This window comes from Lontra canadensis, unplaced genomic scaffold, assembly GCF_010015895.1.
Source record: "Lontra canadensis isolate GAN:19392208 unplaced genomic scaffold, GSC_riverotter_1.0 scaffold12, whole genome shotgun sequence".
NCBI classification, from domain to species: domain Eukaryota; kingdom Metazoa; phylum Chordata; class Mammalia; order Carnivora; family Mustelidae; genus Lontra; species Lontra canadensis.
This window is the reverse complement of record NW_022631006.1, coordinates 11,119,891-11,136,422: the sequence shown is the minus strand read 5'-3', so window position 1 is coordinate 11,136,422 and position 16,532 is coordinate 11,119,891. Positions and strand designations below refer to the sequence as shown.

Genomic DNA, 16,532 nt, shown 5'->3' with positions numbered 1-16,532 from the left:
AAAAATTTCACCTAAATAAACATCGAGTTTTGAAACCTGAAATTTATACATAATTTGCGGTGCTTTGAAGGCCCCCATCGAGTAGCATTTCATCATTTTCATGCTGCCTTTTTCAGTAAGCCCAGACCTGTCTGTCGTAGAGCCTTATTATGTAAAAGGGCACATGATATACCAGAAAGACTTAAAAATGCCAGTGATGCAAATAAGTTGCAAGAGTTTAATGACAAAGCAAAACTTAAGTACCAGTTTCTGATCGCTTGTTTTGCAGTTTCCAGGAAATACCCTTTTTCCTAGCTCTTGCATTTTGTTACAGGTATAGAAAAGGGCTGGCAGCTGTAGAACAGGAGATAGGCTGTAGCAGTTTGAACTGAAGTATCTGGAATCTCACTGACTCGTGTGTCATCAAAGCTATACCAGGCCTGGGTCACTGAGTTCTTGCAGAAAGCAGTGTAATGGCCACCATCCAGGTCACCGAAGTGGTTCTAGGGGAAGAAGTAATGTCAGACTTAATATTCACATGCAAATAACTCTACTGAAACAAAACAGTAGGGCCAAGAATATTCTTCATAATTGTCCCTTACACTAAATTAAAAGGTAGTGGTAATATTGTTAAATCCTACATATGGCCTGACTGCTGTGTTACTTTTCATTCATCGAACTGCTTATAAGTTGGGCCATTGACTATGTAAAGAGTCTGTGAATGAGTCTGTGAAGGAGACTCTTGTGAATGAAAATACAATAGTGTTTGGCGGCATCGAATATTTATCATTGAGTACTGAGCACCTACTAGACCAGACTGTTAAAGACTAAAGGAAATTGTAAAATAAGAACAGCGTTCTCTTTCCTAAGTGAGCGCACAGTTTAATTTTGAAGATAGGCTAAGGAGAGACATGAAAAAAAGACAAACAACTGCATGAGGAACTTGGGCAGCAACACCCCCTCAGTCATGGAACGTCCGAAGAAGAACCTGTTCCATTCCCTTCCCCATGTCTTTCACCCAGTAAAGGAATGTGTGAAACAGACACCGCAGAGCCCCACTTCGCAGAAGGTGGAGGGTGAAGAGCAGGGGTAACAGACCAGTTGCCCATGGGCCAAATGCGGCCTGTTTTCGCGTGGCCCGTGAGTTAAGAATGCATTTCATGTTTTGTTTGGTTGAAAAAATATTTTGTGACATGAAAATTATATAAAACTCAAATTTCAGTAAATAAAGTTTTATGGGAACACAGCCATCCTCTTCATTTTAGGTTTCTCAGTGGCTGCTTTCACACTACAATGGTAAAGCTGTGTAGTTGTAAGAGAGACCATGTGGCCCATGAAGCCTAAAATATTTACTATCTGGCCTTTTACAGAGTAAGTTTGCTGACCCCTGGTATAGAGGGGAAAAGATGGATTTTTTGTTTTAAAGGTTTTATTTCTCAGAGGGAGAGAGAACAAGCAGCGGGCAGCTGCTGCAAGGAAAGGGAGAAGCAGGCAGACGCTTAACCACCAGAGCCACCCTGGCATCCCAGAAGATGGATTTTTATAGTCAGTTCTGACTGTAAATTCAGGTCTAATACTATAAATGACCTTAAGGAAATTACTTAAACTTTCTGAGCTTTAATTTCCCCACCTATGAAAATGGGGTAGTAAGACATGTCTCACACAGCAGTTATCAGGTATCTTTGATATTACAGAACTAGCATGTAGGAGGTACTTAAAAATGTTCCCTTAGACCTTCATCTTCCCTACCTCTCACATTACAGGTTACAGAAATATCCCAAAGCTGACACCTAAAAGATCCAAGCTCTAGTCCTGGTCCTTGCCCTGTGACCTTAAGCTGATATGCTTTAGCTTCCTTATTTATAAAATGGTGCCCATGAGAGTGTGATATAATTTGAGAAAAAGACATCTGGTGGATATGTAGTGTCCAAAAGACGAAGTATTGTTCAGATCGGATCAAACTGATCACAGCTGGAGTGTTACATCCAGTTTGGATAACTTAATGTCAAAAAAATTTTTTTACATAATCGAAGATACGACATCTTTCTACACTTGAATTTCTAACAGTTATGGAAGACAGTGTGAAAGCCTTAGTTACAAAACTAAGGGAAGTTGGATAAACTTGGTAAACACCCTTTGAAATCCATGACGGTATTGAAAGAGTTTATGGTGAGAGTAATCCCCAGGGCCGACAACAGGAAATAAAAGAGCCACATATTTGGTTGATGCCATGACTGCCTGGGTGTAAAGACCATTCCTAGTTTCTGGAACCAGGGTGCCTGTGTTTCAAAGGTTACACACGCACAGGACGTGAAGTCTTAGGTTTCTGCAAGCGGGGGCGTTGGACTGAGAGCCACACGCATAGCCAGGATTCTTACGGACACTCACCCTCAGTAAAGGATAAACTGTACTTGTCTTCGCTTATGCTCTTGGTGCAGAGAGTCCGTCATTCCTAGAATTTGTGGGCACAGACTTACTTGAGATTCAAAATTATACTACCTGCATGGCCTCAGAAGCCTGTGAATTTATTTTGTGCATTATATTGAGAATTATTTAAGTGGCACTTGGCAAAAGAAAAGAGAATCACATTCTGTTTCCAGATAGGTGTGCTTTAATTCAGGCTGTACGAGATCCACACATACAAAAACCAGTGATGTTCCACTCATGGTTCAGAATTACAGAACACACATGGAAACAGCCCTCCGTGAGTAAGAGTCAGAAGGCAATAAAGAGCACGATTAACTCCCCCTCCCGAGGACTACATAATGGATTTACCAAACAGAGACTACCAAAAAAGCATGTTTAAAGTGATAGACAGGGGCACCTGGGTGGCTCAGTAGGTTAATCTGCCTTTGGCTCAGGTCATGACCCCAGGGTCCTGGGATGGAGACCCGAATCGGCCTCCCTGCTCAGCGGGGAGCCTGCTTCTCCCTTTCCCTCTGCCAGTAGCTCTCCCTGCTTGTGCTCACTCTCTGTCAAATAAATGAATGAAATCTTAAAAAAATAATAAAAATAAAGTGATAGACACTTAAGGAAGCTAACAAAAAGCTAGAGAACTTCCAAAAATGAAAAATACTTCATAATTCAGTATAAAAATGTTGGTATAGAAATCAAATAGTACATAGAACTGGAGAGACTGAATAAACTATAAAAATGAAGCTAAGGAGATTACCCTGAACGCAGTAGTGATGGAAAATTGAATAAGAAGATTCAGTGTATGCCTAGTAGTAAAAGAAAACTGTATTACAGGAGCAAGACCATGTTAAAATGATGATTGGAAACCATTAATCAAAGTCATGAATCTTCAAATTTGGGAAATACGATGAACACGAGGGGTAAATAAAAATATTACTGCAGAACAACAAAAGCAAAGAAAAATCTTGAAAACTACCAGAAAGAAAGGACAGTACACATTTCTGCAGAAACTTTACAGGCCAGAAGGGATTGTCCTGATATCCTCAAAATACTGAAAGGAAAAAACCTGCAGTGAAGGGTACTCCACCCAGCAAGGTCATCACTCAGAACTGGACGGGAGCTGGGTGCCTGGCAGAGCGCATACTAAACACCGGGGCGTGACAGAAGCTGAGCCTCTGCATGAAGATGCCAGGCAAGTTCCTGAGAGAATTTCCCCAAACAAAGGTGAAAGGAGTTCATCCCCACTAAACCGTCCTTACAAGCAAGGTTAGAGACTTTAAATTTAAGTGAAAAAGAAAAGGCCATAAACTAGAAGAAAATTATGAAAGGAAAATTTTTCACAGGTAAAAAAGCAAACACACAGGAAAGGTAATAGATCACTAAGCTAGTATAAAAACACAAAATTAGTATAAATTATATCTACATAAGTTGCTCAAGGAATAGAAAAAAGGATGTAAAATAGGTCATGGATATTACATAAAACTTGGAGGAGGGAATAAAATGTGCTTTTAGAATGTGTTCAAACTTAACCATCAAACTTAACACAGACTGTTGCAGGACGTTACACAGGAACCTCTGCTCACCACAGACCAAAAACTTAGAATACACAAAAAATAAAGGAGTCCAAGCATAACACTGAATAAAGTCAGAGGGCAAGAGAAGAAGAAAGGAATAGAGAGGAACTACAAAAACAGCAGTGAACAAACTAGCAATAAGTACCTATCGGCACTTCAAATGTAAATGCACGTAGGAGCGAGATAAAGGACAGCAGGACTGAACGCATGAAAAACAAGCCCCGTCTCCATGCTGCCCATTGAGAGTCTCTCCTCAGACCTGAAGACACAGAATGAGGCCCTGGCTGGCTCAGTCAGGGTGGTGTGTGACTCTTGGTGTCCGGGCTAGGTTTGAGCCCCGTGTTGGCTGTAGAGATTACCTAAAAAATAAAAAAAATAAAAAATTTAAAAAAAAAAAGGATGGAGAAAGATATTCCATGTAAAAGCAAACAAAAAACGCTGGGGTGGCAATACCTGCATCAGACAAAGTGGACTTTGAAACAAAGGATATAATGAGAGACAAGGAAGGACTTTACCTAATAAGAGATTAAATCAATAAGAAGACCTAATTGTCAATGTCTATGTACCCAGTAGAGGAGCAACCGGATATATAAAGCCAACATTAAATGGAGTCAGAGAAGATGGTGGATTGGGAGGATCCCAAGCTCACCTTGACCCACAGACACAATGAGATACCTGCTCCATCTTTACAATGAGCTCTGAAAATGAGCTGAAGACAGCAAGAAGAGACCCTCCACTGTTTATCTACAGGGAAGGCCACACATCAAAAAGGGTAGGAGGTATGGAGACAACCTACCCCTGGTAGGACTAACCACAAATAGGAGGGACACCACGAGCACAGAGAAGGGAGAGGATCAGACCCCACACCAGGCACCCTTAGCACTGGGGACCTGCCCTGGGAAGATAAGTTCCTAACATTCGGCTTTGAAAACCAATGGGGATTTACTTTGGGAGCTTCAAAATAATCAGTGAGACTTAATTCTAGGAGAGCCTGAAATAGGAAATCGGAAACTGAATCCTTGCCCTTAAAAGCCAGCATAAGGGGCACCTGGGTAGCTCCATCCTAAAGCATCTGCCTTTGGCTCAGTACATGATCCCAGGGTCTGAGGATCAAGCCCCGCATCAGGCTCCCTGCTCTGTGGGAAGCCTACTTCTCCCTCTCCCACTCCCCCTGCTTGTGTTCCCTTTCTCGCTGTGTCTCTCTGGTCAAGTGAATAAATAAAATCTTAAAAAAAAAAAAAAAAAAGGCCAGCATAAAAAATTCAGCCAGGGGAGATCTGATCCAAGATGGTGATGTAGGAAGACCCTGATTTCACATTCTCCACAGAATACACCAAATTACATCTATTTATAGCGCAACTCCTGAAGACCTGAGGGCCAACTGAACAGCCTCTGCACCACAGGAGAAGAGCAAAAGGGAACAGCAAGAGAAATGGGGACCCAGGAATGAAGGGTCTGTGGAGAGGAATACTGAGGGACCGGGAACAGATTCCTCTGTCCTTGGGCACAAAAAATAAACCTAGCATTTTAAGAGAGCAACTAGCATATACAAGAGCGAACCCTAAAACTGCCGAACAGTAGGGTTGCTGCCAGAACACTCTCCGAGGGGAGGGGCTCTTGGACACCATTTATGCTGCCTTCCACCCTGACAGCGTAGACCAGTGCATAGTCCAAGCACCCTAACCACCTTGCCCCTGGCCTAGCCCATGCCAGCCCCAGCTGTTCCACCAGGACACAGCCAGTGCATACCGGGACTCCCCCTGGTCAGTGCTCACGATAGTTCTAGCATTTATGCCAAAGTGACCCAGGCACAAAGCACACTGGCGTACTCCAGGCCCACACCACTTCAGCTTCGGGCAGCTTATCAGGGCCCCTGGGGTGCAGACCCCTCTGAAACCTGCCAATGGATGTCTACTCCAGACCTGCAGGGAGTGCCCCGGGAGCACCCGGCTCCTGTCTATCTCTGTCCCAGCCACCCTGCCAGGGCCCACAGCACCAGGCACCCTGGAAGGCTCCTGCCCACACCAGCCTCAGTTCCGGTCACTCAGCCAAGACACACCCTACACAGAACACTCTGGGAAACTTTAGCTTGAACCTCATTCAGCTGCGCTTTCCCACTGGTGGGAAGAGCCCTAAGACAACCCAGCCTGCAACTACTTCCACTTCAGAGCTGTCCTGCCAGGACACACTGTGTGGGGAGGTCCCAGGGACCAGAAATTGGCCCATGCCCATTCTAACTATAGCTGGCCTGCCAGGGCACCTTCTGTGCCTATACCCCACCTCGACTCTAGCAGAGACTCCTGAAACACCCTAGGCTTACACTCCAGCTTCAGTTACCCTGCCAAGCTGCCCTCTGTGTGCACAGCCCTGGCCCCCATGCTTGCACTCACTTTTGTTTGAGCTATTTTCCAAGGGTACCCCCTGTGTAGAGACCCGGGGACCTCCCATCCTTCACAGCACCTCAGCTCCTGCTGCCCTGCCAGGCACCGCCTGCATAGACTGCTCCAAGACTGCTTTAGCTTTGCCTGGCCTGAAAGGGGGCCCCACTGCATGGAGGGCCACAGCATCCCTGTCTTGCACCCACGTCAGCTTTAGCAGTCCTGCTGGGGTGCCTGCTGTGCAAAAGCCCCAGGGCCTCTTGGCCCACACTGCATCTGTTCCTATCACCCTTCAAGGCACCATCTTTGTAGAGAGCCCTGGGACACCCTGGACAACACCCACCTTAACCTCAGCTACCCTGCTAAGGTGCCTTCTATGCATTGAGCCTCAGCATACCCTGGCTTGCACCTACTTTAGCCTCAGCTGTCCTGTCAGGGCACCCACTGTATAGAGAAACCAGGGACCAAACAGTCTACTCACTTTAGCTTTAGCTGTCCTGTCACGGCTCCCACTACCCCAAGAGCCCCAGAACCCTTGGCCCACACCATCCACAGTTCCAACCAGCCAGCATAAGTCCCCAAGCACACAAAGTCAACATACCAGATAACAAACACAAGACCATTCCTTCGAGATTAGGAGAACAGCCATTCCACCCAAGCCATATAAGCAAATGCAGAAAGTCAAGAGAAGGGGAGACAGAGGAATATGCTCCAGAAGAAAGAACAAGACAGAAATCACAGAAAAAGAACCAAATGAAACAAAGCTAAGCAAAATGAAAAAGAACCAAAAATAATGGTTGTAAAGATGCTCAGTGGGCTGGACAGAAGAGTAGAACTTCATGAGAACTTCAATAAAAGAAATAGAAAATATTTAAAAACAAAACAAAACACACACACACACACACACACACACACACACACACACACACACACAGAGTTGTCAGTGCCCAGCTAGCTCAGTCGGTAGAGCATGAGACTCTTAAAACAGAGTTGAAGAATACTAGAGGCAATCAGCAGATTAGCAGATGAAAAAGAACATAACAAAAATCTTGAAGACAAGGTAACGGAAAGCACCCAAGCTAAACAAAAGAATCTTTAAAATGAGGATAGATTAACGTATTTTTTGGAACACATGGAGTGAAGTTTTGCCTTATAGGGATCCCGAAGAAGACAAGGGGACAGAAAACATATTGGCGGAGGGGCACCTGGCTGGCTCCGTCAGTAGAACATGCAACACTGATCTCAGGGATGTGGGTTCAAACACCATGTTGGATATAGAGATTTCTTTTTTCTTAAAGATTTTATTTTTAGGAAAAGAAAGCTTATTTGAAGAGATAATAGCAGAAAACTTCCCTAACCTAAGGAAGGAAACAGACATCCTGCTTTAAGAACACAAAATTTGGAGAGTAAAAAAGCCAAACATAACACACCCCAAAAATCAATCACAATAAAGGGCCAGAACAAAACTACAAAAACAACCAGAAAACATATGCATACCTATCAATAATTAAATGTAAATGGCCTAAGTGCTCCAATCAAAGTACATAGGGTGGTGGAATTGATTAAAAACAGCAACAACACAAACCATCTACATGCTGCCTATAAGAGACCGCTCACACCTCAATACACCTATAGACTGAAAGTGAAGAGATGGAAAAACATTTACCAAGCAAATGAAAGTGCCAAGAAAAAAAGCAAAGTAGCAATATTTATCACAGATAAAACAGACTTTACAACAAAGACTAACAAGAGACAAAGAAGGGCATTATGTAACAGGGAAGGGATCAATTCAACAAGAGAACATAACAATTGTAAATATCTATGCATCCAACATTAGAGTACCTAAATATATAAAGTAAATATTAACAGACATAAAGAGATAACTTAATACAATAATAGTAGGGAACCTTAAAACCCCATTTACATCAATGGATAGATCATCCAGGAAGAAAAATCAATAAGGAAACCATGTCTTTGAATGAAACCTTATACCAGCAGACATAACAGATATAAACAAACATTGCATACAAAACAGCAGGATACACATTCGAGTTCATACAGAATATTCTCTGAAACAGATGATAGGCCACAAAAAAGTGGCAGTAAATTTAAGAAGACTGAAACCATACCATTCATCTTTTCAGACCACAACAGTATGAAAATAGAAATTAATCATAAGAAAAAACCTGGAAAAAAAACCCACAAAAAAACAGGGAGGCTAATAAACATGATAGTAAACAACAAATAGGTCAATGAAGCAATCAAAGAAGTTATTTAAAAAAAAATACATGAAAACACAAATGGTCCAAAATCTTTGGGATTCAGCAAAAGCAGCTCTAAGAGGGAAGTTTATAGTAATACAGGCCTGCCTCAAAGACAAGAAAAATCTCAAACAATCTAATCTCACACCAGTGAAACTAGAAAAATAACAAATAAAGACCAAGTTTAGTAGAAGGAAAAAACTAATAAAGATCAGAGCAGAAACAGAGGTATAGAGATTAAAAAAAAAAAAAAATAGGAAAGGGACAGGGCACCTGGGTGGCTCAGTGGGTTAAAGCCTCTGCTTTCAGCTCACATCATGATCCCAGGGTCTTGGGATCGAGCCCCACATCAGGCTCTCTGCTCAGCAGGGAGCCTGCTTCCTTTCCTCTCTCTCTGCCTGCCTCTCTGCCTAGTTGTGATCTCTGTCTGTCAAATAAATAAAAATCTTTTAAAAAATTATGAAAATTATACACCAAAAATTAGATAAACCTAGAAGAAATGGATAAATTCCTAGAAACATAATCTTCCAAAATTCAATCAGGAGGAAATGGAAAACCTGAAGAGACCAATCACTAGTAACAAAAGTGAACTGGATTTAAAAAACTACTAAAGGGGCACCTGGGTAGCTTAGTCAGTTGAGCATCTGCCTTCACTCAGGTCCTGATCTCCAGGTCCTGGGATCAAGCCTGCGATCGGGAGTCTACTTCTCCCTCTGCCTCTCCCCACAGCTGGTGCTGTGCACTCTCTCAAATGAATAAATAAAATCTTTTTAAAAAAAAAAAAAAAAGGAAAAGAAAAGAAAAAGAACAGAACTACCAAAAAATTAAAATTCCAGATCAGATGGCTTCAGAGGGGAATTCTGCCCAACATTTAAAGAAAAATTAATACCCATTCTTCTCAAACTATTCCAAAAAAATAGAAGACAAAGGAAAGCTTCCAAATTTATTCTGTGAAGCCAGGATCATCCTGATACCAAAACCAAGACACCACAAAAATGCCACAGGCCAATATCCCTGATGAACATAGATGCAAAAATCCCCCCAATAAGAGCACCTGGGTGGCTCGGTCCTTAAGCGGCTGTCTTCGGCTCAGGTCATGATCCCAGGGGCCTGAGATCAAGCTCCCCATCAGGCTTTTTGCTCACTGGGGAGTCTGCTTCTCCCTCTCCCTCTGCCCTTCCTCCAAACCCCACCCGCAATGCTTGTGCTTACTTGCTCTCTCTCATGCTCTCTCATAAATAAAAAAAATTTTAAAAACCCCCCACAAAATATTAAACTGCATCAACTACATGTTAAAGGCTTATTCACTATGCTCACTTCAACAGCACATATACTAAAATTGGAAGGATAGGGATTAGCAGGACCCCTGCATCAGAATGACATTCAAATTTGTGACATTTTGTTAAAAAAAAAAAAAAATCATTCACCACAATCAAGTAGAATTTATCCTGGAGATGCAAGGATGGTTTAATATTCACAAATCAATAAAGCATAAAAATCATATGATCACCTCCATAGATGCAGAAAAAGCATTTGACAAAGTACAACATCATCAACAAAGTACAAAGTACAACATTCATTTTTAAAAGTCTCAATAGTGTGTTTAGAAGGAACATACCTCAACATAACAAAGGCCATATAGGACAGGTCCATAGCTAACATCATATTCAATGGTGAAAAACAGAACTTTTCCTCTAAAATCAGGAACAAGACAAGGATGCCCATTGTCACTTTTATTCGACATAATACTGGAAGTCCTAGCTATAGCAAGCAGACAACCAAAAGAAAAAAGGGGCATCTGTATCGGTAAAGAAGTTACACTGTCATTATTCGCAGATGACATGAAGCTATACATAGACAACCTAACGACTCTACCAAAAAGTGACCGGAATAAATGAATTCAGTAAAGTTGCAGGATACAAAACTAAAACCCAGAGGGCTGGGAAGATGGTGGAGTAGAAGGACCTGAAGTTGGGCTCATCTCACAGATAACACCCATATCAGCATGAATCACCCAAAAAACAACTCGGAGTCTGCCAACACAAACTCCACAACTAAAGACAGGAAAGAGGCCACATGGAGGTCAGAACACGGCACCGATTTGGGCGGATCTACCTTTCCCAGGCCCACTCACGTCTGTCAGGCCCCGCAAAAGACCATCGCAAACCTGTTACCCCACATCTCCTGAGCTGCGTGTTTCACGGGACATCACTTCCAGCAGCGGTGGGGGGAGGTCTCCTTTTGCAAGCAGACACACCTCAGGGCCCACCCACAACGGGCAAAGACAGCCTCTGCTGACAACTGGACTGAAGAAAAAAGGGGTCATGATTCAACAGCAAAGCACACACAACATACATAGGAGACACTCCCTGATGCACCAGGTCCTGGGAGACAGGGGACACTGTGCTGCAGGACCTCTTCTTCATAGAACTGTTACCACTAAGAGCAAGAGATGTAGCTGACTTTCCAAACACACAGAAATAGACAGAGAGTTAGACAAAATGAAGGGACAGAGAAGTATCTCCCAAATGAAAGAGCAGGACCAAACCACAGAAAGAGACCAGAGTAAAATGGATACAAGTGATATGCCTGATAGAGAATTTAAAGTAATGATCACAAAGAAATTCACTGGAGTGGAGGGCATCCGTGAGACCCTTAACACAGAGATAAAAAACAAAGAAGGATATGGGCTAGTTCTTTTTTTTACTCAAAAAGCATATCCCTTTTTTAGTTTGTGCCTTCTGTGAGCAAAACTTTTTAGGATGTGTGTATATCCCTTTAATAATTGCAACAGGTGGGGCGCCTGGGTGGCTCAGCGGGTTAAAGCCTCTGCCTTCAGCTCGGGTCATGATCCCAGGGTCCTGGGATCGAGCCCCGCATTGGTTGCTCTGCTCGGCAGGGAGCCTGCCTCCTCCTCTCTCTGCCTGCCTCTCTGCCTGCTTGTGATCTGTCTCTGTCAAATAAATAAATAAAATCTTTAAAAAAAATAATAATTGCAACAGGTTAGGATTAGGGATTCCCTACTTCTCATTATCTTATAGGTTTTGAATTTCCAACCTGTTAAGTGAATTTGTAGACCAAATTTCAAAGGAAACTTTTGTGTAGTTGGTTCTTGCAAAATGTGTTTAGTAAACTCATAAAGTGAATTCCTAGAGTGTTTCGGTATTTATCAAAAAACTGGCCATTTCCTTTATGAAGGTAAGAAAGCTTAGGCTTTGTTTTATTATAGCTTATATGGAGTTGAGGGGCAGAGTATCTTCTTTGCTTCCAGGGACAGAGGTCACTGGGGATTCAGAGCCTGGCAAAACTGTCAACTTTATTCTGACATGATTCTGAGGGGAAGGGGCAAGGATTATATCTATGGGCATGTGTTCCTGTGCTTTATTATATACTGTTATTAATGATTAAACTGATATTATGTTGTATATGTACACAATGGAATACTATGCAGCCACCAGAAGAAATGAAATCTTGCCATTTGCAACAACATGGACGGAACTAGAAGGTATTACACTGAGCGAAATAAGTCAATCAGAGAAAGACAACTATCATATGATCTCCCTGATATAAGGAATTTGAGAGGCAGAGTGGGGGGTTGGGGGGTAGGGTAGGAAGAAATGAAAGAAGATGGAATCAGGAGGGAGACAAATCATAAGAGATTCTAAATCTTACAAAACAGTGAGGGTTGCTGGTGGTGGGATGGTTGGAGAGGGTGGTTGGGTTACGGACATTGGGGAGGGTATGTGCTATGGTGAGTGCAGTAAAGTGTGTAAGCCTGACAATTCACAGACCTGTACCCCTGAGGCAAATAATACATTATATGTTAATAAAAATTAATAATTAAAAAATTTTTTTAAAAACAAAAACCAAAAGGATAAATTACAAAAAAATTTTTTTTTAAAAACCTGATCTTAAAATTCCTAGCAGTCGAGTCTTGAAGTGCATGTATTAGGTTTATGATAAAATGATTTTGTTAGCATTTTATTAACACTTCATTCAACATGTTTTTGTTTATTTTCTAGACTAAATGTCGAGTTGGTATGAAGTAAAAACATCTAATGTTTAATTTCCTCTTTGTGTTTTACATTCTTAAACACATTTTTGGTTATTTAAGGAGATTTAAAAATAAAAAATCATTGTACTTTGGTCAGAAAAATAATAAATATATCTTATATTTTTTAAAAAGAACCAATCAGAAATGAAGAATGCAAAAAATGAAATTAAAAATACACTTGATGGCATAAATAGCAGGCTAGATGAAACAAAGGAACAAATTAATGACCTGGAAGGCAGAATAATGGAAAGTAACCAAGCTGAGCAAAGGAGAAGAAAGAAAATTATTTAAATTGGGATAGTCCTAGGGAAATCAGTGACTCCCATCAAGTATAATAACATCCACATTATAGAGATCTCAGAAGAAACAGAGAGAAGGGGGCATAAAAATTATTTGACAAATAGCTAAAAACTTCCTTAATCTGGGGAATGACCCAAATATCCAGTCTAGGGAGGACAGGGATTTCCCACCAAAATTCAATGCAAGGAAGTCCACATCAAGACAAAAGGTAATTAAAATGGCAAAAAATAATGAAGAAAAAGAAGAAAAAGGGGTGCCTGGGTGGCTCAGTGGGTTAAAGCCTCTGCCTTTGGCTCAGGTCATGATCCCAGGGTCCTGGGATGGAGCCCCGCATCAGGCTCTCTGCTCAGCAGGGAGCCTGCTTCCCCCACTCTCTCTGCCTGCCTCTCTGCCTACTTGTGATCTCTATCTGTCAAATAAATAAAATCTTTAAAAAAAAAAAAAAAAGAAGCAAGAAAAAGAAGACAGTTACATACAAGTGAAACCCCATAAGGCTGTAAGAGAGTTTGGTTTTGTTTTGATTTGTTTTTAAGATTTTATTTATTTATTTGACACAGAGAGAGAGAAAGAGATATCACAAGCAGGCAGAGAGTCAGGCGGTGGGTGGGGGAGCAGGCTCCCTGCTGAGCAGGGAGCCCTACACGGAGCTCGATCCCAAGACCCCTAGATCATGACCCAAGCCGAAGGCAGAGGCTTAACCCACTGAACCACCCAAGCACCCCTGTAAGAGGGTTTTTTCAGCAGGAACTTTGAATATGTCATGCCACTCCCTTCTGGCCTGCTAAGTGCTGAAAAAAGGAAAATCTATAGCCAAGAACACTCTATCCAGCAAGGCTATCATTCAAAAGAGGAGAAATAAATAGTTTCACAGACAAAAACTGAAGGACTTCAGGACCACTAAACCAGCCTTACAAGGAATATTAAAGGGGACACTTTGAGTGGAAAGAAGGGCCATCAGTGAGAATATGAAAAGTAAGAAACACAAAAGCAGTAAAAATAAGTATTTCTGTAAATCAGTCAAGGGACTCAAAATAAGATGATGCAAAATATGACATCATATACCTAACACGTGGCAGAGAAGGGATTAAACTTAAGTGACCATCAACTTAATATAGATTGCTATTAGCAGAAGATGTTATATGCAAACCTAATGGTAACCATAAATTAAAAAACAATACTGTATATGCAAAGAATAAAGAGAAAGGAATCCAAGTATATCTAAGAAAGACAACAAAACATTAAAGAGTCAAGAAAGGATCAGAGAATATCTATACGAACAACCACAAACCAAGTAACAAAATAGCAATAAATGCATATCTATCACTAATTATTTTGAATGTAAAAGGACTGAATGGTCTAGCCAAAGACATAAGATGTCAGCATGGATAAAAAACAAAACGAAACAAAATATACAAAAACTAGACCCGTCTATATGCTGCTTACAAGAGATTCATTTCAGACCAAGAGAGATCAGCAGATTGAAAGTGAGGGGATGCAGAATCATTTATCATGCCAATGGATGCCAAAAGAAATCTGGGGTAGCAGTACCTATGTCAGACAAAATAGACTTTAAAGCAAAGACTAACAGGGACAAAGAACACCACTATATAATAATAAAGGGGATGATCCAACAAGAGGCTGTAACAATTGTACATATTTATGCACCCAACATAGAATCACCCAAACACATAAAATGGTTAATAACACACTAGAGGAACTAATTGATAATAATAGTATCTTATTATACACCCCTCTTACATCAATGGACAGATTATCTAAACAGAAAATCAACAAGAAAACAGTGGCTTTGATTGATGACACAATGGACCAGATGGATTCACCAGGTATATTCAAACATTCCATCCTAAAATGTCAGATTACACATTCTTTTCAAATGGGGAAGGAACATTCTCCAGAATAGATCACATGTTAGTCACAAAACAAGTCTTGACAAATTCAGGAAGATCAAAGCATACCATGCATCTTTTCTGACCACATTGCTATGAAACTAGAAATCAACAAGAAAGAATCTGGAAAGAGCACAAATACCTGGAGGTTAAATAACCTGCTACTAAACAATGAGTGGGTCAACCAAGAAATCAAAGAAGAAATAAAAAGTTACATGGAGGGACCCCTGGTTGGCTCAATCGCTAAGCGTCTGCCTTCGGCTCAGGTCGTGATCCTAGGATCCTGGGATCAAGCACCACATACATCCAGCTTCCTGCTCAGCGGGAAATCTGCTTCTCCCTCTCCCACTGTCCCTGCTTGTGTTCCCTCTCTTGCTGTGTCTCTCTCAAATAATAAATAAAATCTTTTTTTAAAATTACATGGAATTAAATGAAAATGAAAAACAATGCTCCAAAATCTTTGAGATGCAGCAAAAGCTGTTCTAAGAGGGAAGTTTATAGCAATACAGGCCTACCTCAAGAAGGAAAAAAAAGCTCAAAACCTAACCTTATGCCTAAAGGAGCTAGAAAAAAGGACAAACACAACCCCAAAACAGCAGACTGAAAGAAATAATAAAGATTAGAGCAAAAATAAATGATAAACTAAAAAAACAATAAGACAGGTCAATAAAACCAGGAGCTGATTCTTTGAAAAGTTAACATATTTAATAAATCTCTAACAAGACTCATTAAAAAAAAAATAGAACCCAAATAAAGAAAATTACTAACAAAAAGGAGGAACAACACTACAGAAATAAGAACAATTATAAGAGTATTATGAAAAGCTGTATGCCAACAAATTGGACAGCATAGAAGAAATGGATAAATATCTAGAAACATAAAACCTACCAAAACTAAAGCAAGAAGAAATGGAAAATTTTAACAGATCAATCACCAGCAATAAAACTACAACAGTAACCAAAAAACTGCCCAAAAAACAAAAGTCCAGGACCAGATGGCTTCAGAGGTGATTTCTACCAAGCATGTAAAGAAGAGCTAATGCCATTCTTCTTAAACTATTCCAAAAAATTCAAGAGGAAAGAAAATTTCAAAATTCATTCTATGAGGCCAGTATTGTCCTGATACTAAAATCATTTAAAAAAAAAAATCAATAAAAGAAAACTATAGGCCAATATCTCTCAGGACTATAGATCCAAAAATCCTCAACAAAATATTAGCAAACCAAATCAAACAGCATATTAAAAAAATCATATACCACAAACAAGTGGATTCAATACTAGGTTGCAAGGTCATTAATAATTTGCAAAACAATCAATGTGATTCATTTCATCAATAAGAGAAATGATAAAAACTATATGATCACTCCAATAGATACAGAAAAAGCTTTTGACCAAGTACCTTATTCACGCATGATAAAAACACTCTGCAAAGTAGGCTTAGAGGGAACAATAATCTCAACATAATAAAGGCCATAAATGAAAATCCAGAGACAACATATTTTTTAAATATATAAAGCACTCAATATTTGCCACATAATAAATGTTGTATAATAGGTTGCTAACAATCGTTATCCTTTTTTTTTTTTTTAAGATTTTATTTATTCATTAGAGAGAGAGAGAGCACAGAAACAGGGGGAGAGGCAGAGGGAGAGGGAAAAACAGACC

The 16,532-nt window shown here is 40.6% G+C and overlaps 1 protein-coding gene and 1 pseudogene across 2 annotated transcripts in view; one reads left to right on the top strand and one right to left on the bottom strand.

Annotated features, from left to right (window-relative positions):
• Positions 1–16,532, bottom strand: part of USP50 (ubiquitin specific peptidase 50) — a 41,518-nt gene that overhangs the window by 6,602 nt on the left and 18,384 nt on the right. For both annotated transcript variants that reach the window (XM_032856506.1, XM_032856508.1), the window contains exon 7: positions 244–482. In XM_032856506.1, coding sequence (XP_032712397.1) covers positions 291–482 — 192 coding nt within the window. In that variant the 3' untranslated portion in view covers positions 244–290. The remainder of the gene's footprint in view (positions 1–243; positions 483–16,532) is intronic.
• Positions 9,917–10,011, top strand: LOC116867586 (annotated as a pseudogene).